At 37.5% G+C, this 23,250-nt stretch overlaps 2 protein-coding genes across 2 annotated transcripts; both read right to left on the minus strand.

The window, feature by feature from the left end:
* Positions 1 to 2,101: 2,101 nt before the first annotated feature.
* Positions 2,102 to 6,444, minus strand: LOC310963962 (uncharacterized protein; the record flags this gene model as incomplete). The annotated part of the gene is made up of 14 exons (XM_083936919.1): positions 6,358 to 6,444; positions 6,185 to 6,249; positions 5,814 to 5,983; positions 5,541 to 5,707; positions 4,553 to 4,617; positions 4,182 to 4,351; positions 3,909 to 4,075; positions 3,735 to 3,799; positions 3,367 to 3,536; positions 3,094 to 3,260; positions 2,920 to 2,984; positions 2,552 to 2,721; positions 2,279 to 2,445; positions 2,102 to 2,170 (listed from the first exon to the last, which is right to left on the minus strand). Exons 1-14 carry the CDS (start codon positions 6,358 to 6,360, stop codon positions 2,102 to 2,104), a joined length of 1,680 nt encoding a protein of 559 aa, XP_083793045.1. The 5' UTR covers positions 6,361 to 6,444.
* Positions 6,445 to 15,114: 8,670 nt separating this feature from the next.
* Positions 15,115 to 21,431, minus strand: LOC310963779 (uncharacterized protein). The gene is made up of 7 exons (XM_083936704.1): positions 19,434 to 21,431; positions 19,254 to 19,318; positions 18,919 to 19,097; positions 18,068 to 18,453; positions 17,524 to 17,585; positions 17,283 to 17,431; positions 15,115 to 17,181 (listed from the first exon to the last, which is right to left on the minus strand). The coding sequence occupies exons 1-7, from the start codon at positions 21,297 to 21,299 to the stop codon at positions 17,093 to 17,095; spliced, it is 2,796 nt and encodes a 931-aa protein (XP_083792830.1). The 5' UTR covers positions 21,300 to 21,431; the 3' UTR covers positions 15,115 to 17,092.
* Positions 21,432 to 23,250: the final 1,819 nt, after the last annotated feature.

Consider the following 23,250-nt stretch of genomic DNA (forward strand, 5'->3'; position numbering starts at 1 on the left):
GTAAAAGAGTGGTCAATGAAAAAAGGTAAATATTAGTGTATTGTCCAGCATTTATATTTATTGGAAGGAAGTTGAGGTTTGTGTATTAAATGTTCACTTACCAATGACTTTGATAGAGTCTGGATCAATTGTGATGTTGAAGGTACTGTTGGAGTTATTCAGAGCCCTTTTTAAGGTGTCTTCAACAACAACAGCCTGTGGGATTTGGTCAGGTGATACCGTGTTGTTGAACTCGAGCCCCACATCAACTTGGGCTTTTTCCACGTTTTGTCTGTCATGGAAAAAGCATACGTGTTTGTCAAATCATATCATGTACTTAGACCAGGTTTTTAAGTTTTATTAATCACAATTAAGAGGGTTTTTCCCCCAACTCTTTGAACATCTTTTTTTAATTTACTGTATCCCACAGTGTAGTAAGTATTCATAACCCGATGCAATCTAAGTGAGAAACTTTCAAGAGTTAGAAAAGTACCTAAATCGGATGACAATAGTGCGGATGAAGAGAAGCCCAAAGCTCTCACTGAAGATGAAGTCGCACTTTAAAAAGGAAACAAACATGACAGCAGTTTAAAAAAAAAATTAGCTAGAAAAGCCAAGTTACTCAAAACAGCATGAAAGGTTATATATAGCTCTAAATTTTACCCACCATGGCTACCACTTTTTCTTCAAGAGCTATGTATTCTGCAGTGTTGCGATTGTTAAGTGCTTCCTCAAATGGTACTTCCAAGGTTGCTGTGAGAAGCACAACTGAGTATGGAGGTGTGATGAAGCCAGTTGTGGTTGACCCCATAGTTGTTGTTGGTACTGCAGGTGCTGTAAAAGAGTGGTCAATGAAAGAAGGTAAATATTAGTATATTGTCCAGCATTTATATTTATTGGAAGGAAGCTGAGGTTTGTGTATTAAATGTTCACTTACGAATGACGTTGATAGAGTCTGGATCAATAGTGATGTTGAAGGTGCTGTTGGAGTTATTCACAGCCCTTTTCAAGGTTTCCTCAACAACAACAGCCTGTGGGATTTGGTCAGGTGATGCCGTGTTGTTGAACTCGAGCCCCACGTCTACTTGAACTTTTTCCACGTTTTGTCTGTCATGGAAAAAGCACACGTGTTTGTCAAATTATATCATGTACTTAGACCAGGTTTTTAAGTTTTATTAATCACAATTAAGTGGGTTTTTCCCCCAATTCTTTAAACATCAATTTTTAATTAACTGTATCCCACAGTGTAGTAAGTATTCATAACCCGATGCAATCTAAGTGAGAAACTTTCAAGAGTTAGAAAAGTACCTAAATCGGATGACAATAGTGCGGATGAAGAGAAGCCCAAAGCTCTCACTGAAGATGAAGTCGCACTGTAAAAAGGAACCAAACATGACAGCAGTTTTAAAAAAAAATGAGCTAGAAAAGCCAAGTTACTCAAAACAGCATGAAATGTTATCCATAGTCCTTAATTTTGCCCACCATGGCTACCACTTGTTCTTCAAGAGCTATGTATTCTGCAGTGTTGCGATCGTTGAGTGCTTCTACAAATGGTACTTCCAAGGTTGCTGTGAGAAGCACAGCTGACTGTGGAAGTGTGATGAAACCAGTTGTGATTGGCCCCATAGTTGTTGTTGGTACTGCAGGTGCTGTAAAATAGTGGTCAATGATGAAAGGTAAATACTAGTCGTGTATTGTCCAGCATTTATATTTATTGGAAGGATTTTAAAGTTTGTATATTAAGAGTTCACTTACCAATGACTTTGATAGAGTCTGGATCAAGAGTGATGCTGAAGGCATTGTTGTAGTTATTCAGAGCCGTTTTCAAGGTGTCTTCCACAACAACAGCCTGTGGGATTTGGTCAGGTGATGCCGTGTTGTTGAACTCGAGCCCCACCTCAACTTGGACTTTTCCCATGTTTTGTCTTTCATGGAAAAAGCACAAGTGTTTGTCAAATTATATCATCTACTTATACCAGGTTTTTAAGGGTTGTTTTCATCACAATTCAGAGTTTTTTCCAACTCTTTGAACATCTTTTTTTAAATTGACTGTATCCCACATTGTCGTGATTAGTCATAACCTGACGCAGTCTGAGTGAGAAACTTTCGAAGATTTAGCAAATTACCTAAATCGCATGACAAATGTGCGGATGAAGAGGACCTCAAAGCTCCAACTGAAGATGAAGTTGCACTGTAAAAAGAAAACAAAAATGAACGGAGTTTTCAAATGAAATGACATAGAAAGGCAAAGTTACTCAAAACAGCATGAAATGGTATCAATAATAAAAATTTTACCCACCATGGCTACCACTTGTTCTTCAAGAGCTTTGTATTCTGCAGTGCTGTGATCGTTAAGTGCTTCTACAAATGGTACTTCCAAGGTTGCTGTGAGAAGCACAACTGATTGTGGAAGTGTGATGAAGCCAGTTGTGGTTGGTCCGATAGTTGTTGTTGGTACTGCAGGTGCTGTAAAATAGTGGTCAATGATGAAAGGTAAATACTAGTTGTGTATTGTCCAGCATTTATATTTATTGGAAGGAATTCAAAGTTTGTATATTAAGTGTTCACTTACCAATGACTTTGATAGAGTCTGGATCAAGAGTTATGCTGAAGGCATTGTTGTAGTTGTTCACAGCCGTTTTCAAGGTGTCTTCAACAACAACAGCCTGTGGGATTTGGTTAGGTGATGCCGTGTTGTTGAACTTTAGCCCCGCCTCTACTTGGACTTTTCCCACGTTTTGTCTTTCATGGAAAAAGCAGATATGTTTGTCAAATCATATCATGTACTTAGACCAGGTTTTTAAATTCTTTTTAATCACAATTTAGAGGTTTTTTCCAACTCTTTAAAAACCTCTTTTTATTGACTGTATTCCAAAGTGTAGTCACTAGTCATAACCTGATGCAGTCTAAGTGAGAAACTTTCATGATTTTGCAAATTACCTAAATCGGATGACAAAGGTGCGGATGAAGAGAAGCCCAAAGCTCTCACTGAAAATGAAGTCGCACTGTAAAAACGAAATAAGAATTACAGCAGTTTTTATGTGATATGAGATAGAAAGGCAAAGTTACTCAAAACAGCATGAAATGTTATCCATAGCTCTTAATTTTACCAACCATGGCTACCACTTGTTCTTCAAGAGCTTTGTATTCTGCAGTGTTGCGATCGTTGAGTGCTTCTACAAATGGTACTTCCAAAGTTGCTGTGAGAAGCACAACTGACTGTGGAAGTGTGATGAAGCCAGTTGTGATTGGCCCCATAGTTGTTGTTGGTACTGCAGGTGCTGTAAAATAGTGGTCAATGATGAAAGGTAAATACTAGTTGTGTATTGTCCAGCATTTATATTTATTGGAAGGATTTTAAAGTTTGTATATTAAGAGTTCACTTACCAATGACTTTGATAGAGTCTGGATCAAGAGTTATGCTGAAGGCATTGTTGTAGTTGTTCACAGCCGTTTTCAAGGTGTCTTCAACAACAACAGCCTGTGGGATTTGGTTAGGTGATGCCGTGTTGTTGAACTTTAGCCCCGCCTCTACTTGGACTTTTCCCACGTTTTGTCTTTCATGGAAAAAGCAGATATGTTTGTCAAATCATATCATGTACTTAGACCAGGTTTTTAAATTCTTTTTAATCACAATTTAGAGGTTTTTTCCAACTCTTTAAAAACCTCTTTTTATTGACTGTATTCCAAAGTGTAGTCACTAGTCATAACCTGATGCAGTCTACGTGAGAAACTTTCATGATTTTGCAAATTACCTAAATCGGATGACAAAGGTGCGGATGAAGAGAAGCCCAAAGCTCTCACTGAAAATGAAGTCGCACTGTAAAAACGAAATAAGAATTACAGCAGTTTTTATGTGATATGAGATAGAAAGGCAAAGTTACTCAAAACAGCATGAAATGTTATCCATAGCTCTTAATTTTACCAACCATGGCTACCACTTGTTCTTCAAGAGCTTTGTATTCTGCAGTGTTGCGATCGTTGAGTGCTTCTACAAATGGTACTTCCAAAGTTGCTGTGAGAAGCACAACTGACTGTGGAAGTGTGATGAAACCAGTTGTGATTGGCCCCATAGTTGTTGTTGGTACTGCAGGTGCTGTAAAATAGTGGTCAATGATGAAAGGTAAATACTAGTTGTGTATTGTCCAGCATTTATATTTATTGGAAGGATTTTAAAGTTTGTATATTAAGAGTTCACTTACCAATGACTTTGATAGAGTCTGGATCAAGAGTGATGCTGAAGGCATTGTTGTAGTTATTCAGAGCCGTTTTCAAGGTGTCTTCCACAACAACAGCCTGTGGGATTTGGTCAGGTGATGCCGTGTTGTTGAACTCGAGCCCCACCTCAACTTGGACTTTTCCCATGTTTTGTCTTTCATGGAAAAAGCACACGTGTTTGTCAAATTATATCATCTACTTATACCAGGTTTTTAAGGGTTGTTTTCATCACAATTCAGAGTTTTTTCCAACTCTTTGAACATCTTTTTTTAAATTGACTGTATCCCACATTGCCGTGAGTAGTCATTACCTGACGCAGTCTGAGTGAGAAACTTTCGAAGATTTAGCAAATTACCTAAATCGCATGACAAATGTGCGGATGAAGAGGACCTCAAAGCTCCAACTGAAGATGAAGTTGCACTGTAAAAAGAAAACAAAAATGAACGGAGTTTTCAAATGAAATGACATAGAAAGGCAAAGTTACTCAAAACAGCATGAAATGGTATCAATAATAAAAATTTTACCCACCATGGCTACCACTTGTTCTTCAAGAGCTTTGTATTCTGCAGTGCTGTGATCGTTAAGTGCTTCTACAAATGGTACTTCCAAGGTTGCTGTGAGAAGCACAACTGATTGTGGAAGTGTGATGAAGCCAGTTGTGGTTGGTCCGATAGTTGTTGTTGGTACTGCAGGTGCTGTAAAATAGTGGTCAATGATGAAAGGTAAATACTAGTTGTGTATTGTCCAGCATTTATATTTATTGGAAGGAATTCAAAGGTTGTATATTAAGTGTTCACTTACCAATGACTTTGATAGAGTCTGGATCAAGAGTTATGCTGAAGGCATTGTTGTAGTTGTTCACAGCCGTTTTCAAGGTGTCTTCAACAACAACAGCCTGTGGGATTTGGTTAGGTGATGCCGTGTTGTTGAACTTTAGCCCCGCCTCTACTTGGACTTTTCCCACGTTTTGTCTTTCATGGAAAAAGCAGATATGTTTGTCAAATCATATCATGTACTTAGACCAGGTTTTTAAATTCTTTTTAATCACAATTTAGAGGTTTTTTCCAACTCTTTAAAAACCTCTTTTTATTGACTGTATTCCAAAGTGTAGTCACTAGTCATAACCTGATGCAGTCTACGTGAGAAACTTTCATGATTTTGCAAATTACCTAAATCGGATGACAAAGGTGCGGATGAAGAGAAGCCCAAAGCTCTCACTGAAAATGAAGTCGCACTGTAAAAACGAAATAAGAATTACAGCAGTTTTTATGTGATATGAGATAGAAAGGCAAAGTTACTCAAAACAGCATGAAATGTTATCCATAGCTCTTAATTTTACCCACCATGGCTACCACTTGTTCTTCAAGAGCTTTGTATTCTGCAGTGTTGCGATCGTTGAGTGCTTCTACAAATGGTACTTCCAAGGTTGCTGTGAGAAGCACAACTGACTGTGGAAGTGTGATGAAACCAGTTGTGATTGGCCCCATAGTTGTTGTTGGTACTGCAGGTGCTGTAAAATAGTGGTCAATGATGAAAGGTAAATACTAGTTGTGTATTGTCCAGCATTTATATTTATTGGAAGGATTTTAAAGTTTGTATATTAAGAGTTCACTTACCAATGACTTTGATAGAGTCTGGATCAAGAGTGATGCTGAAGGCATTGTTGTAGTTATTCAGAGCCGTTTTCAAGGTGTCTTCCACAACAACAGCCTGTGGGATTTGGTCAGGTGATGCCGTGTTGTTGAACTCGAGCCCCACCTCAACTTGGACTTTTCCCATGTTTTGTCTTTCATGGAAAAAGCACACGTGTTTGTCAAATTATATCATCTACTTATACCAGGTTTTTAAGGGTTGTTTTCATCACAATTCAGAGTTTTTTCCAACTCTTTGAACATCTTTTTTTAAATTGACTGTATCCCACATTGACGTGAGTAGTCATAACCTGACGCAGTCTGAGTGAGAAACTTTCGAAGATTTAGCAAATTACCTAAATCGCATGACAAATGTGCGGATGAAGAGGACCTCAAAGCTCCAACTGAAGATGAAGTTGCACTGTAAAAAGAAAACAAAAATGAACGGAGTTTTCAAATGAAATGACATAGAAAGGCAAAGTTACTCAAAACAGCATGAAATGGTATCAATAATAAAAATTTTACCCACCATGGCTACCACTTGTTCTTCAAGAGCTATGTATTCTGCAGTGCTGTGATCGTTAAGTGCTTCTACAAATGGTACTTCCAAGGTTGCTGTGAGAAGCACAACTGATTGTTGAGGTGCGGTGAAGCCAGTTGTGGTTGGGCCGATAGTTGTTGTTGGTACTGCAGGTGCTGTAAAATAGTCGTCAATGATGTACAGTAAATATTAGTTGTATATTGTCCATCATTTATATATATTGGAAGGAATTCAAAGTTTGTATATTAAGTGTTCACTTACCAATGACTTTGATAGAGTCTGGATCAAGAGTTATGCTGAAGGCATTGTTGTAGTTGTTCACAGCCGTTTTCAAGGTGTCTTCAACAACAACAGCCTGTGGGATTTGGTTAGGTGATGCCGTGTTGTTGAACTTTAGCCCCGCCTCTACTTGGACTTTTCCCACGTTTTGTCTTTCATGGAAAAAGCAGATATGTTTGTCAAATCATATCATGTACTTAGACCAGGTTTTTAAATTCTTTTTAATCACAATTTAGAGGTTTTTTCCAACTCTTTAAAAACCTCTTTTTATTGACTGTATTCCAAAGTGTAGTCACTAGTCATAACCTGATGCAGTCTAAGTGAGAAACTTTCATGATTTTGCAAATTACCTAAATCGGATGACAAAGGTGCGGATGAAGAGAAGCCCAAAGCTCTCACTGAAAATGAAGTCGCACTGTAAAAACGAAATAAGAATTACAGCAGTTTTTATGTGATATGAGATAGAAAGGCAAAGTTACTCAAAACAGCATGAAATGTTATCCATAGCTCTTAATTTTACCCACCATGTCTACCACTTGTTCTTCAAGAGCTATGTATTCTGCAGTGTTGCGATCGTTGAGTGCTTCTACAAATGGTACTTCCAAGGTTGCTGTGAGAAGCACAACTGACTGTGGAAGTGTGATGAAACCAGTTGTGATTGGCCCCATAGTTGTTGTTGGTACTGCAGGTGCTGTAAAATAGTGGTCAATGATGAAAGGTAAATACTAGTTGTGTATTGTCCAGCATTTATATTTATTGGAAGGATTTTAAAGTTTGTATATTAAGAGTTCACTTACCAATGACTTTGATAGAGTCTGGATCAAGAGTGATGCTGAAGGCATTGTTGTAGTTATTCAGAGCCGTTTTCAAGGTGTCTTCCACAACAACAGCCTGTGGGATTTGGTCAGGTGATGCCGTGTTGTTGAACTCGAGCCCCACCTCAACTTGGACTTTTCCCATGTTTTGTCTTTCATGGAAAAAGAACACGTGTTTGTCAAATTATATCATCTACTTATACCAGGTTTTTAAGGGTTGTTTTTTCCAATTCTTTGAATTTCTTTTTTTAAATTGACTGTACCCCACAGTGTAGTGAGTAGGCATAACCTGACGCAGTCTAAGTGAGAAACTTTCAACATTTAGCAAATTACCTAAATTGCATGACAAAAGTGCGGATGAAGTGAACCTCAAAGCTCCAACTGAAGATGAAGTTGCACTGTAAGAAAGAAACAAAAATTAAAGAGTTTTTGAATAAAATGATATAGAAAGGCAAAGTTACTCAAAGCAGCATGAAATGGTATCACTAACTTAAAATTTGACCCACCATGGCTACCACTTGTTCTTCAAGAGCTTTGTATTCTGCAGTGTTGCGATCGTTGAGTGCTTCTACAAATGGTACTTCCAAGGTTGCTGTGAGAAGCACAACTGACTGTGGAGGTGCGGTGAAGCCAGTTGTGGTTGGGCCGATAGTTGTTGTTGGTACTGCAGGTGCTGTATAATAGTGGTCAATGAAAAAAGGTAAATTTTAGTGTATTGTCCAGCATTTATATTTATTGGAAGGAAGTTGAGGTTTGTGTATTAAATGTTCACTTACCAATGACTTTGATAGAGTCTGGATCAAGAGTGATGCTGAAGGCATTGTTGTAGTTGTTCACAGCTGTTTTCAAGGTGTCTTCAACAACAACAGTCTGTGGGATTTGGTCAGGTGATGCCGTGTTGTTGAACTCTAGCCCCAACTCTACTTGGACTTTTCCCACGTTTTGTCTTTTATGGAAAAAGCATGTTAGTCAAATTATATCGTCTACTTATACCAGGTTTTTCCGTTTTTTAAAATCACAATTAAGAGGGTTTTTTTCAAACTCTTTAAACACCTGTTTTAATTGACTGTATTCCAGAGTGTAGTTAGTATTCATAACCCTATGCAATCTAAGTGAGAAACTTTCATGATTTTGCAAATTACCTAAATCTGATGACAAAGGTGCGGATGAAGAGAAGCCCAAAGCTTTCACTGAAGATGAAGTCGCACTGTAAAAAGGAAACAAAAATGACAGCAGTTTTTTTAAAAATGAGCTAGAAAAGCAAAGTTACTCAAAACAGCAAGAAATGTTATCCATAGCTCTAAATTTACCCACCATGGCTACCACTTGTTCTTCAAGTGCTATGTATTCTGCCGTGCTGTGATCGTTGAGTGCTTCTACAAATGGTTCTTCCAAAATTGCTTTGAGAAACACAACTGGTGAGGGAACTTTTATTAGGTGTGGCGTAGTTGTGACATCTGCACTACTAGTGCCACCTGCTGTAGACTTTTGTCCAGGTGTTACTGATCCATCAGGTGTATTTGTTTCATGTTTAGTTGAACCATATGTTGCGATTGTTCCAGTGGTATCCATTGATGTACCAGCAGTAGTCATATTACGCCCAATTGTGGATGTGGATATCCCAGCTATGTTTTCATTCGCCGATGTACTTAAAAGCTCAATGGCACCTATTTGTAGAAAATATGTTAAATGTGTTTGAAATAAAAACTTCTTTCAGCACTCATTCGCTTTCTTTATTACTAACTTACCCATAATTATCAGCAAAATTGATAAGATGGGTCCAACACCCATCTTGTTCAGTTTTGAATCTGTAAAATCAGATAGTACAGTTATATTCAACAGCAAGATATGTACAGCAAACATATGTATTGTTTTTTGTGAAGTCCCTTAGCGTTGAATTCATCGCATCTCCACTTTGATTACAATTCACACTAACACCAAAACAAAATTTGCCTCAATGTTTTCGGGTTTTAACGAACTTGCTAAATATTTTAGAAATTTTTATTTATTTATTTATTTTTTTGCATAAAATATTGGCTTTGCCATGACTATAAAAATGTTCTAGTAACATAATTAAAGTCAAAACATTAATTATTAACGTCCGCTACATTTGTCTTGTTAGAAATTATTTTATCAAAACTTGACGAACACAAAATCCGAAGGACACAGATTGTAAAATCTGTATGCACAGTTTACAGATCAGTGCGCACAGTTTCCAAATCTCAGGTCACAGTTTACTAATCCACAGATTATGAATCCGAGGGCACACATTATAAACTGTGGGCGTGGATTTTAAAACTGTTTGCACAGATTTACATGTGGCTCTTTTTTTCCTCACCGGGGGGGGGGAATGTGTGTGAATGTGAAATATACTTAGTAAGATAACAGACTGCTAAACAAACTCTGGGGGGTCAGTGCAGGCGTGAATGTGTATGTGTGAGAGAGTGTGGGGCACCCATGGTAAGCACTGAGTGAGTCAGAGGGTAGGCCTACAGGTCCAGATCAAAAAATACAAATAAAAAATAGAAGGATGGGTTAGAAGTTAGAAGCTTAAGAAAATGTATAATATGTAGTACATTTCTCTCTGGTCTCTCTGAAGTGATCAGTGCACACTGCATTGCAGAAAGTGTGTCTACAAATTACTATTATGAAAGGTCCTGTCCTCAAAATCATCAAAGTAAAAGTACAGAATAAGCATCATAAGGCGACCAATTAGGGCCACGTATGAAAAAAAAAAATGCGGACCTGGGGAGGGGGGTAATATTTCGAGATAGAAGTAGCCGATTTATGAGATTAAAATTTGGGAAAATGTATTGTAACATTAGTGTTTTGTAATACACTCGTTATTCTCACATTCTTTAATCTTTTTAAACTTCACGCATTCAACGTATTTTTTGGAGTTTAATTGCTGCAGAAATAGTACACAGCATGTGGCAGCTTCCGTGGTGAACCTGAAGTGATGTAATGTAGTTCAACAGGGGGAGTAAAACACACTAGAGGTGTAAAACAAAACATAATTTTTCTGACTTTTTTCCTCATAAATCTGCTAATTTTTTTATCTAGATTTGCCTCTTTTAATCTCATAAATCTGCTTTTTTCTTTTAGATTTTCCACTTTTAATCGTGTTAATCTGGTACTGTTTACTGGTGAATATACAATTTTTTTCTCAAAATGTTACCCCCCCCCCCTTCATACGTGACCCTAATACACAGTCGTTACATCAAAATATACTAAAAGTAAATAAAGTAAAGATAGGATGCTCATTATTGATGCATTAATGTGTTCATCACTTCAATGTTGCAGCTGGTTAAGGTGGAGCTCACTACAATTACTTCATATACTGCTTGTATATGTGTGTAATGTATATATATAACTAATAATATAACAATATAACTAATAATGTGTATACACATTATTAGTTAATGGAATCTGTAACATTTTCAGATAAATTGGGTTTTCAAGTATCAAATAGCATGATTTGAAAATTTTAAAGTACACTACTTGAGTAAATGTACATTTAACTCCAGTCAATAAATGTTATATGATAGCAATTGTGAAGTAGGCTATTCTGTTTATTCTCAATAGAAATTCTAATTAGAACAACTACTAATATTTTATCATTCACACACAAACTTAATAATTAATCCGGAAAGTGAACAACAGTTTTTAAGGTACACATTTCCATTTTACAACTATTAAGACATGTACTGCGGATGTAGATAAGGTGCTTAAGTGTGTGCTTAAGAGTGCTTAACATAGCATCAAAGTAGAGCTTGTTAATCAAATTTCGGGGGAAAGCTAAAGGTAGCGTTCATAATTGTCAGAGCAACCTAGGTCTGGTCTTTAATAATGTCTATAATAATGTTTAATAATGTCTGTCTATCTGTCCGTCCATCCATCCATCTATCTTATTCATAAATCTAACTTGTTTATATATCTGGGTTTTATATTTTTGAGGATTTATTCAGCCTGTGGAAAACAAATGTATAATGTCCTCTGAGATAATAACAGATGATATCATCAAGTCAGGATTAGAGACTTCACATTTCTAACCATTTGATTTTTGTCCATTTTTCATTTACCAGCTATTAGGGGTTTCACCGCAATACAATAGCTTACCTTGACTAACAATCTCACTATGGATCGAGATAAAAACTATTGTCCATAAAGAATCAATTCAGCCTCATGTTTTTATGATGCTGTTGTTGTTGTGTAAACATGCAACTGTTGAGGCGCCTGCATTGTTGTAGAAAAATATAATATTATATAACATAACATTTTAATAAAAATATGATCAAGTATAACAAAAATATAAAAAAACGTTTAAAACAAATAGTGAGACACACAAACATTCACACACTTTTGTCTGTCCACTCAATTTTTCAGGTATTTCCTTTAAGCTGTAACCATCCATATTTATATGCACTATATACCTATGCACAATATATATACAATATTAATAAATGATACCTACCCAAATTAGAAAAAGAAAAAGAGACTACTTTGAAGGATTAAGTCTGTTCGTTGATCAAGTGTAGATTCCACCTCCACCTTTCACCAAAGTAATGATATAATGGATCTCGGTGTGTTAATTTCTATTCCAGAATTGTTGTGGCACCACCTTAACTCACAACACATACCTGCCTGTCAACTTCTAAAAGTCATTTAAACCCTTTTGTGTTATGATTATTAAAAATGTCCCGCTTCTGCATTCCACTGAGTCTTTGTTAAGAAGGCCGTTTCAACAGTATGTCAGTAAGTTAATTAAAACTAATGAAGGCAAGGCATCTTTATTTATATAGCGCAATTCATACCAAGGCAACTCAATGTGCTTTACACAAAGACAAAACAGTTTTTAAAAACAGCATACAAACAAAAAACAATTAAAAGCCGAAGCAAAGAAGAATAAAAAGTAAAATAGAAGAAAATATACTGTCAAGTTATTAAAAAGAGCTCAGCTATAAGCACGTGAAAAGAAAAATGTTTTTAACCTGGATTTGAAAGTGCTCACAGTTGGGGCTGATTTTAGTTCTGCTGGTAGTTTGTTCCAGTTGTGTGCAGCATAACAGCTAAATGCTGCTTTGCTTCACCATATATAGTTTGAACTCTGTGCTCCACTATCTTACCTGAGTCCGTAGATCTCAGAGCTCTACTGGGTTTATACTCTAGTAACATGTCATTTATGTATTCTGGACCAAAACCATTCAGTGATTTGCAAACCAGTAGCAGAACTTGACAATGTATTCTGTAGCTGACTTGGAGCCAATGTAAGATCTTAAGAACTGGGGTGATTTGATCTGATCTCTTTGTTCTGGTTAAACCTTGAGCTGCAGCGTTCTGAAGGAGCTGCAGCTCTTTAATACTTTTTCGGGGGAGTCAGAAGTCAGAAAACCATTACATTAGTTGAGTCTATCAATGAAAGCATGAAGGAGCTTTCCCTGGTCACTTTGGAACATAAAAACCTTTAATTCTGGATAAGTTCTGAGTCTATCAGCACGCCAAGTTTTCAGACTTGGTCTTTAGTTTCTAAAGACAGTGACTCAATGACTCTCAGTTACTGACAGCAATCCTCTTCTCTTTATTGCCAAAAACAATGATCTCAGTTTTTTCTTGATTTAACTGAAAGACATTTTGGTTCTTCCAATGTTTGACTTTCTCTGAACAGTGACATAATGACTCCATTGGACTGCAGTCAGTGTGTCATCTGCATAGCTATGATAGTCGACCAGAGATTCTCTATGGGGTTTAGATCAGGACTCTGACACTTCCTCCTCCAAATTTAACTGACTTCTCCAGACACTTTGGGTTCAGTTATTCCCAGTCCGATGCCGAACATCATGTTTCCCATCAGACCCAAATAAATGGAACTTTAGCAATGTTATGTCATGGTTTGGGGGATGTTGTCTGCAGCAGGAGTTGGGCCTCTTGTACAGCTACATGGAAGGGTGAATGTAAATGTTCTGCAACATGCAGTACCTTCACTGCAATTATCTCCCAATCAGCCCACAATTTTCATTCAAGACAATGTCTCCTGTCACACGGCAAAATGGGTTATGCAGTTCCTTGAAGCTAATAATATTGAAACAATGAAATGGCCAGCCCAGAGTCCAGATGTAAACTGTATTTCTTGAGAGCCAAACCATCGTGCCAGATTGACTGGGCTAGGAAGGACGTTATATGTGGCTCTGATTAGAAAGTTCAGACTTGCCTGATGGATCTTTCACAGGTTGCGCCTTGAGAGAATGCTCTCCCACTTTTTCCACTGGCCTTGCTGACATTGGCTTCTTGATAGTGAACTTGTCCTCCTCCATCCTTTCTCCTTCTTAAAGTTTGTCCAGCCAGTTGGCTGGTGAGCGATGCTTGGTTTTGGCTCAACACAGTAACAACAATTCTTATTTTACAGCTAAACATGTTTTGGCAAAAATACTGTGCAATATGTTTCTCAAATCACTTTATGCGAGAAATAGACAATACAACAACAGAACGTTGATCCATATGTGATCAGCACTAGCTAGTTTCACAGTTTGATCTGCGTTCTGAGCAGTCATTGATAATGCGTCAACAAATCCGTTACAGTTTTTCTAACAGGTGTGACTATAGCTATTTTTAATCGTTTTTGTTCGGAAATGCCGGATTTCATGGCTTATTGTTGTTTGGAAGATTATAGCTAAGCTAATATAGGCTATGGCAACGATACAGCTCCTGTGGCCTTATATCTAACGTTAATTATAGTTCTGAGTATATCAATAAGGTATTATGTGTCGTGTTGTCATTCTGTATTTTATCCATATAATAATGGTACTGTGTCACTAACGTTACCTGAATGTTTACTGTAGCTGTGGCAACAACAAGCTAGCGTTTCAACATCAATAAGCCATAAAGATAGAATTTGACACTTTTGAACCAAACCAATTACAACTACCAACAGTCATACCCCTCAGGATCTTAACAATGTGTTGTCACAGGTTAAAATATCAAATAAGAAGCATATGTCCCTCTCCAACACAGCACCGGTCTCAAAGGTACTCTAACTATGGAAATGGCAACTTCCATTCGTAGAATATAAAAATAACAGTTGTTTTTCCATTTTTGTCTTCTGGTGAGTTTAATTTTTGTTATCATAACTAGAAAACGAAAATCAAATAAAACGCCTTGTTATTCAATTTTGATTTTAGTATTTTAAAACGAATATCAAATAACCACCAATTTTTTGTTTTTTAATATCCGTTTGTGAATTGAAAATTGAATGACCAAAAGATACACAGCTCATGATGAAGAGCAATTAATTAGACTTCTTTGTTGCATAGGATATATACGTAAGTGTGTTGCTAGTAAAATGACTTCTCTTGAACCACTTAACATCACCCTGCTGAATGTCCATGAGCAAGGCATTGATGCCTTTTATTAGATTAATGGTATTACATTTTTCCTTTCAAGTAATAATGGGACAACTGTGTATTTGAACCTAAATATGAATGGTTTTATCAAGTTGTGTTCCATTTAAACTGTCAGATTATTGATAAAAAGGGAAATAAGTAAAATGGATAGTTGCCAGTCATAAACTGATGGTGTTTCACAGAAAATTGGTCATTGAAATACCAAACGTTAATGAGTTAAATATAAACACAATTTATTAATAATATGTGTGGGTGTGGGTGTGTGGGAATGTGTGTTCTTCTGTTGGAAAGTCAATAGTGTGACTCATTCAACCCAGTCACTCGAACGCAATGTTGGCAGTGTACATTTCTGCAAACCACATGATAAATCTCAACATCTGACAACATGTTCATTCCCTACTTGTGACACACTGAAAACCACAGATGCTTTAACTTTATAAAATACATACACACCTAAAATCAATGAAAGTCATGATCGTTAATTTGCAAAGCGCGTGGTATGGAACCAACCATGTTATTTTGGGTCAATTTAGTTGAAGGACACCCGCATTTCTGATATACGGTCAATTTTATTATTTCTTTTGTCACTAGAATCATAAAACAAATAAAATATTGGTTGAGGTGTTACACCTGAATTGGCTCAGTTACTTGTCCCGGTATACTAGAGGCATTTTTGAGAAATAAATCATTATCATGTTTTAACAATGTTTTTTCCATTACCCTATGAGTTCTTATAAGAACTACAGTCATGGGACATATTAAGTGTTTTAAATGATTCTATGTTGACTGATAATGCCCAGACATAGATATCCTGCCTAGTGAGGCCTTTAAGATACAATATTTTAAAACTGAACTAATCAATGTAATATGAATGACTTTATGTAATATGAAACAAGTCACTCATAGTGAATGTTCCACTAAGTGATCATAATTATCGTTTTCATAAGCCCTCAGTGCTGTACATATTCTACCTTCACATATGACCCAGTCCATATGAGTTGGTTGACTAAACGATAGTTATCAACTTATTTAAGTTTAAAATCAACATCAACATGTTTTTCCAGAATTATTGTCACTGTAGTTAATCCCCAGAACAAGCAAATCATTTTGTATGTAAGTACATTCTGTTTGTCTATATTACTGAATATGTAAGAAAAACTCAACCCTAGGAATTAAATGCCATCTTCCAGTTTCCATCCAATGTAAAACAATAAACAATTTAGTGTCCCACACTTAAATGTTAATTTGAACTAGGTATTTTAAAATGTGTATAATAAAAATACTTCTGGAGAGATTTTCTTCATACAGTGTTGCTCCACTGCATGTCTCCAGAATTATTGTCACAGTAGTTAATCGTTAAAACAGGGACAAGGGGTATAAGTAGTCTTAGTGAAGACCCAGGGCCATTGGGAAACTGTGTTTCACTATTTCATTCCTGAACACACCTGAATCACTTACTCTATTCAGAAATACTGTATTTTTGGGGCAAGTAAGTTTCCGGAAACATTAAGACAGGGTTTGATTCTCTCAACATATCTTTAGTGTTTTTAATGGAATTATTTTCAATATAATGTTTTACACTTTTTTAATCCACTTAAGATGGTAAAAACTTAGTGATATAGAACAAACATTGTTTTATTGTAGTATTCTGATCATCAAGACAGTATTTTTTAAGCTGTCAAAAATACAGATAAGCTCACAGAATACACATATATGATAATATAAATACATATAAATAAGAAAAGTGACTGGATAATCATACAGGGCATCATGTTCAATTTAAATGTTTTTCTTATTCTTAGTATGTTATTTTAGCAGTTAAAACTGTGTTTTAAATAGTGAAAATTGCATGTGTGGTTTGTCTGATATACAAGCTTTTATATACATTACTCTTATTTCTAAGCCATTAATTATAGTGATAACTCTTTTAATTCAGTGGACCAGGCCACCCTCATGGATGGGTTTTCTAGGAACAAAACAGAGAAATCAGGAAAAGTTCTTGTGCCGTCAAGGTTGAATAGATGTGCCATTACAATCAACGTTCGTTATCGATCGTCATCTTATGTATGGTCATCCCAACTTTGAATTTAATATCTGGAAGTTCTTCCCAAGCCATATAACAACTGCAATCATCAGAAGTGCTCTTGGATTTTAAATGGGAACAAAGTCCTTTTTCATATCAGTAATAGAAGTCCTTTTCTAATGGTATTTCACATGGACATAACCCCTGCACTATTGCTGGCTTGACAGTAGCCATGACAGCAGCACAAAGAAGGATGCAGTGATGAGACTGATGTTGTGACTCACTCCACTTGAAACTTCTGTAATGGTTGACAAGAAGGAAACAACATCACTTTAGCAAATAAAAAACAAATCTGTGACATTTAAAATTTTTGATAAGGTAGCATCCAATATTGCTTACCTGTGCCATCCACAAAAATGGAGGTGGTGTTGATATTAAAGGCTGTGATGTTTGAAGCTGCAGCAACCAAAACACCTGCAATCTGAGTGGCATTGGGAACAGATGTGGATGCGAATCCAAGGTTCATGTTGTTGACGATTGATCCATTACTGCAGAGGTAATTACCAAAAAATTATGTTTTTTTTGCATGAAAGTATGACCAATACACTTAAGATTCTGTCAACATACATTAACAAATTACCTGAATGAAGTTACCGTCAAGAAGCGGAATGAAGAAAATACTCTTTGGTAGTAAGGTTCAAGCTGCAGATATACAAGCAAACCATTTGTATGTACATTTATTTTATTGGCTTGTGTTTTTTCACATTTGCATTGTTTTTTAGTTATTGTATTTTATTTGGTAAGTAATAATTCTATTCCATTTTCTTCAATAACTACCACATAGTTTCTGTCTTTTTACTGTATATGGATTGATGATCTATTTATTTATTTAGTGTTTTTTCTTTGAAAACTCAGCACCAGAAATGAAATACCATCTTCAAGTTTCTATCCATTGTGAAATAAGAAATGATTTGGTGTCCAGTAGATGGCAGTAGAAGCACCCACACAAAAATGTTAAATTGGATGTCTTTGCATTGGACTATGTGACAATTTTAGGTGAAAATCAAAGGAGGAGGATAAATCCATGAATGGAAATAAAAGATGGCACATTGCAAAAATATTGTGAAACTTTAAGTATCTAGACAAATGTTTCCATTTAATTAAGTAATTAAAAAATGACTTACGGTGGACTTTATTGTTGAGGCTCGACTTGTAAACGCTGCGGATGACGGATCCAGCAAGTCACTTGTGAATGTCTCATCAGAACTAAACGTCAGTTTCTTTGTTGTGACTGCCTCAGCAGTTGTGGTAGTTGTCATCACTGATGTAGTTGCAGCAGCGGTAGTTGCAGCACTCTTCACCGTAGTTGCAACATTTGTAATTGTAGCAGTGCTGGGGGCTGTAGTTGCCGCACTTAAAACTGTAGTTGCAGCACTGATCACTGTAGTTGCAGCATTTGTAATTGTAGCAGCACTGGTTGCTGTAGTTGCAGCACTGGTGGCTGTATTTGCAGCGGTTGAGATTACAGAAGCTGTAGTATTTAAAGTGGGGGCTGCAGTTGTGGTTACTTCTGTAAAAAAAAATGTAACAATATGAACAAATATATAGAAATAAATTATAAAAATCCATCTTTTGAACAAATATGCGGGTACATTACTGTAAGTTTTAATATTGCAAATCACAACAGTGTTAATATTTTTCACAGTAGACCTTCTGGCAATTATGATTGTGTATGTTTTTTGTCAACCTACCAATTTCTCAAAAAGGGATCAGGAAAGTAATCCATAGTCATTGGATAGTAAGGTCAGTAATGATATTGGCAGTGAATAAGGATAATTAAATTGTATTTGAACATGAAAATAGGTTATTCTCAGATAAAAATCCTGACTATATAATAAATCATCCTTGGATACTTCATACTAGGCATTTTACTGTGGTTCACCAAAAATGTTATATTATATTTAGTTAGTTATAGTATAGTTATATTTTCTTGCTCTTACTACTGGAGTGAAGAGGAGGGCTAGTGTTTACTTACCAATTACTTTGATGGAGGTGACTTCTATAGTCACGTTGAAGGTAGCGTTGGGGTTAGATATAGCCTCTACTAATGTTTGTGCAACAGCCTCAGCCTGTGGGATTTCTGCAGGTGAAGCAGTTTGATTGAACTCAATCCCCACTTCTGCTTCAGTATTATCCATTCGTGTTACAGCTGGTCTGCATCATAAAAGCAAGTACTATATTCATCAAATGATAATATTGATAACTTATGCATGTGTGGAATTATTAATTTATTATTATTATTAACTTAAAACATTGAAGACTACAACCAAAAAAAAGCAAAGTCAGTTGAACCAAAATGTAAAATGTTACCTAAACGCTATGACAAAAGTGCGGATGAAAAGGATGCCAAATCTGGCCCTGTAGATGACATCATACTGTGGGAATAAACCAAAAAAAAGATTTTAAAAGACAAAAACATACAATGTTCTTTAAATTAAATTATACAATGCAAACTTAATACACAGAACAATACTAGTAATGAGGACTTACCACTGCTACAACTCGTGCTTCAAGATTCTGAAATTCTGGGCTGGTTTTATCAGTGAGTGCTGGTACAAATGGTTCTACCAAGACCTGTTGGAGAACCACAACTGGTGCGGGAGCTGCTGCAGTAGTCGTAGACGTTGTTGTTGAATCTCCAAGTGTAGTTTGTGCACCAATTGTTGATCCTACAGCTGTTGTAGTTGAGCCGCCTGTTGTTGGGGATCCTCCAGTTGTAGTTGCTGCATTAGTTGTTGTGGGTCCTCCAGTTGTAATAGCTGCACCACTTGTTGTGGATCCTCCAGTTATAGTTGAACCTCCAGTTGTTGACACACCAGTTGTAGTTGATGCACCAGTCATTTTTGACACACTAGTTGTTGTTAAACCTTCAGTTGTAGTTGATGCACCAGTTGTTGTGGCTCCTTTAGTTGTAGTTGAACCTCCAGTTGTTGTGGGTCCTCCAGTTGTAATTGCTGCACCAGTTGTTGTGGATCCTCTAGTTATAGTTGAACTTCCAGTTGTTGACACACCAGTTGTAGTTGATGCACCAGTCATTGTTAACACACCAGTTGTTGTTAAACCTTCAGTTGTAGTTGATGCACCAGTTGTCGTGGCTCCTTTAGTTGTAGTTGAACCTCCAGTTGTTGTGGGTCCTCCAGTTGTAATTGCTGCACCAGTTGTTGTGGATCCTCTAGTTATAGTTGAACCTCCAGTTGTTGACACACCAGTTGTAGTCGATGCACCAGTCATTGTTGACACACCAGTTGTTGTTAAACCTTCAGTTGTAGTTGATGCACCAGTTGTTGTGGCTCCTTTAGTTATAGTTGAACCTCCAGTTGTTGTGGGACCTCCAGTTGTAATTGCTGCACCAGTTGTTGTGGATCCTCCAGTTATAGTTGAACCTCCAGTTGTTGACACACCAGTTGTAGTTGATTCATCAGTCATTGTTGACACACCAGTTGTTGTTAAACCTTCAGTTGTAGTTGATGCACCAGTTGTTGTGGCTCCTTTAGTTGTAGTTGAACCTCCAGTTGTTGCAGTGGATCCACCAGTTGTTGTGGATCCTCCAGCTGTAGTTGATGCACCAGTTGTTGTGGCTCCTTTAGTTGTAGTTGAACCTCCAGTTGTTGCAGTTGATCCAATTGTTGTTGTGGATCCTCCAGTTGTAGTTAAACCTCCAGTCGTTGCAGTTGATCCACCTGTTGTTGTGGATCCTACAGTTGTAGTTGATGCACCAGTTGTTGCAGTTGATCCACCTGTTGTTGTGGATCCTCCAGTTGTAGTTAAACCTCCAGTCGTTGCAGTTGATCCACCTGTTGTTGTGGATCCTACAGTTGTAGTTGATGCACCAGTTGTTGCAGTTGAACCTCCAGTTGTTGTGGATCCTCCAGTTGTAGATGAACCTCCAGTTGTTGTGGATTTTTCATTTGTAGTTGAACCTCCAGTTGTTGACACACTAGTTGTAGTTGATGCATCAGTTGTTGACGCACCTGTTGAAGTTGACTCCACTGTTGTAGTTGAACCTCCACGTGTTGACACACTGGTTGTAGTTGATGCATCAGATGTTGATGCACCTGTTAAAGTTGACCCCATTGTTGTAGTTGAACCTCCAGTTGTTGACACACTACTTGTAGTTGAAAAAACAGTTGTTGCCCCCTCTGATGTAGTTGAATCTCCAGTTGTGGATCCAGTTGTAGTCGGTGCACCAGTAGTTATACCATTTGTAGTTGATGCATCAGTTATAGTTGATCCACCGGTTGTAGTTGATCCACCTGTTATTGTTGATGAACTAGTTGTAGATGATGCACCAGTTGTGGATCCATCTGTTGTTGTGGATCCTCCAGTTATATGTGATGCACCAGGTGATGTTGACATGCCAGTTGTAGTTGATGCATCAGTTGTAGTGGATCCCCCTGTTGTTGCTGAACCACTAGTTCTAGTTGATTCACCAGTTGTAGAGCCTGCACTTGCTGAAGTTGATCTACCTGTTGTTGTTGACCCACCAGTTGTAGCTGGTTCACTAGTTGTAGACCCTGTCATTATTGTAGTTGATCCACCTGTTGTTGGTGTTGAATCTCCAGTTGTGGTTGATCCACTTGTTGCTGTTGAATCTCCAGTTGTAGTTGATGCTCCAGTAGTTGTGGAACCACCTGTTGTAGTTGATTCACCTGTTGTTGAATCTTCAGTTGTTGACCCACCAGTTGTAGCTGGTTCACCAGTTGTAGACCCTGCCATCATTGTAGTTGATCCACCTGTTGTGGGTGTTGAATCTCCATTTGTAGTTGGTCCATCTGTTGTTGTTGTTGGACCTTCAGTGGAAGTTGATGCACCAGTTGTAGACCCTGCTGTTGTTATAGTTGATTCATCTGTTGTTGACTCTCTGGTTGTAGATAATGACTCAGGTGTAGTCAATCCACTTGTTGTTGGATCACCGGTTGTAGTTGATGCACCAATTGTGGTTGATCCTCCTGATGTTGTTGGATCTCCGGTTGTAGTTGATGCACCAATTGTGGTTGATCCTCCTGATGTTGTTGAATCTCCAGGTGTAGTTGATGCACCAGTTGTAGTTGATCCACCTGTTGCTGAAACTCCTGTTGTAGTTAATACACCAGTTGTAGACCTTGCAGTTGTTGTAGTTGATTCACTTGTTGTTGATTGTCCAGTTGTTGTTGATGCACCAGTTGTAGTTGATCCACCTGTTGTTGAAACCCCAGCTGTAGTTGATACACCAGTTGTAGACTCTGCAGTTGTTGTAGTTGATTCACTTGTTGTGGGATCTCCGGTAGTTGATGCACCAATTGTGGTCAATCCTCCTGTTGTTATTAAATCTCCTGTTGTAGTTGATGCGCCAGTTGTAGTTGATCCACCTGTTGTTGAAGCTCCAGTTATAGTTGATGCACCAGGTGTTGTTGACCCACCTGTTGTTGAATCTCCAGTTGCAGTTGATGCAACATATGTAGTTGATCCACCAGTTGTTGTTGAATCTCCTGTTGTAGTTGATCCACCTGTCGTTGAACCTCCAGTTGTTGACCCACCAGTTATAGTTGATATAGCGGTTGTCATTGAACCTTCAGTTGAAGCTGATGCATCAGCTGTAGACCCTGCAGTTGTTGTAGTTGATGCACTTGTTGTTGTTAAATCTCCAGTTGTAGTTGATGTACCAGCTGTTGTTGACCTTCCTGTTGTTGTTGAATCTCCAGTTGTAGTTAATGCACCAGTTGAAGTTGATCCACCTGTTGCTGTTGAAACTCCAGAGGTAGTTGATACAACAGTTGTAGACCCTGCAGCTGTTGTAGTTGATTCACCTATTGTTGCATCTCCAGTTGTAGTTGAAGCACTAGGTGTTGTTGATCCATCTGTTGTTGAATCTCCAGGTGTAGTTGGTGCACCAGTTGTAGTCAATTCACCAATTGTTGTTGTTATTGGATCTCCAGTTGTAGACCCTGCATTTGTTGTAGTCGATTCACTTGTTGAATCTCCAGTTGTAGTCAATGCACCACTTGTTGTTGATCCACCTGTTGTTGAATCTACGGTTGCAGTTGACCCCCCTGCTGTTGTTGAATCACCAGTTGTGGAATCTTCTGTTGTTGACCCACCAGTTGTAGTTGATCCACCAGTTGTTGAAACTCCAGTTGTTGACCCACTAGTTGTAGTTGATCTACCAGTTGTTGTTGAATCTCCAGTTGTTGTTGAATCTCCAGTTGTTGTCAATCCACCAGTTGTACTTGATCCACGAGAAGTTGTTGAAGCTCCATTAGTTGTTATTGAACTTCCAGTTGTTGTTGATCCACCTGTTGTTGTCAAACCTCCAGTGGATGCACCAGTT

This window comes from Echiichthys vipera (assembly GCF_963691815.1).
Source record: "Echiichthys vipera genome assembly, chromosome: 22".
NCBI classification, from domain to species: Eukaryota; Metazoa; Chordata; class Actinopteri; order Perciformes; family Trachinidae; genus Echiichthys; species Echiichthys vipera.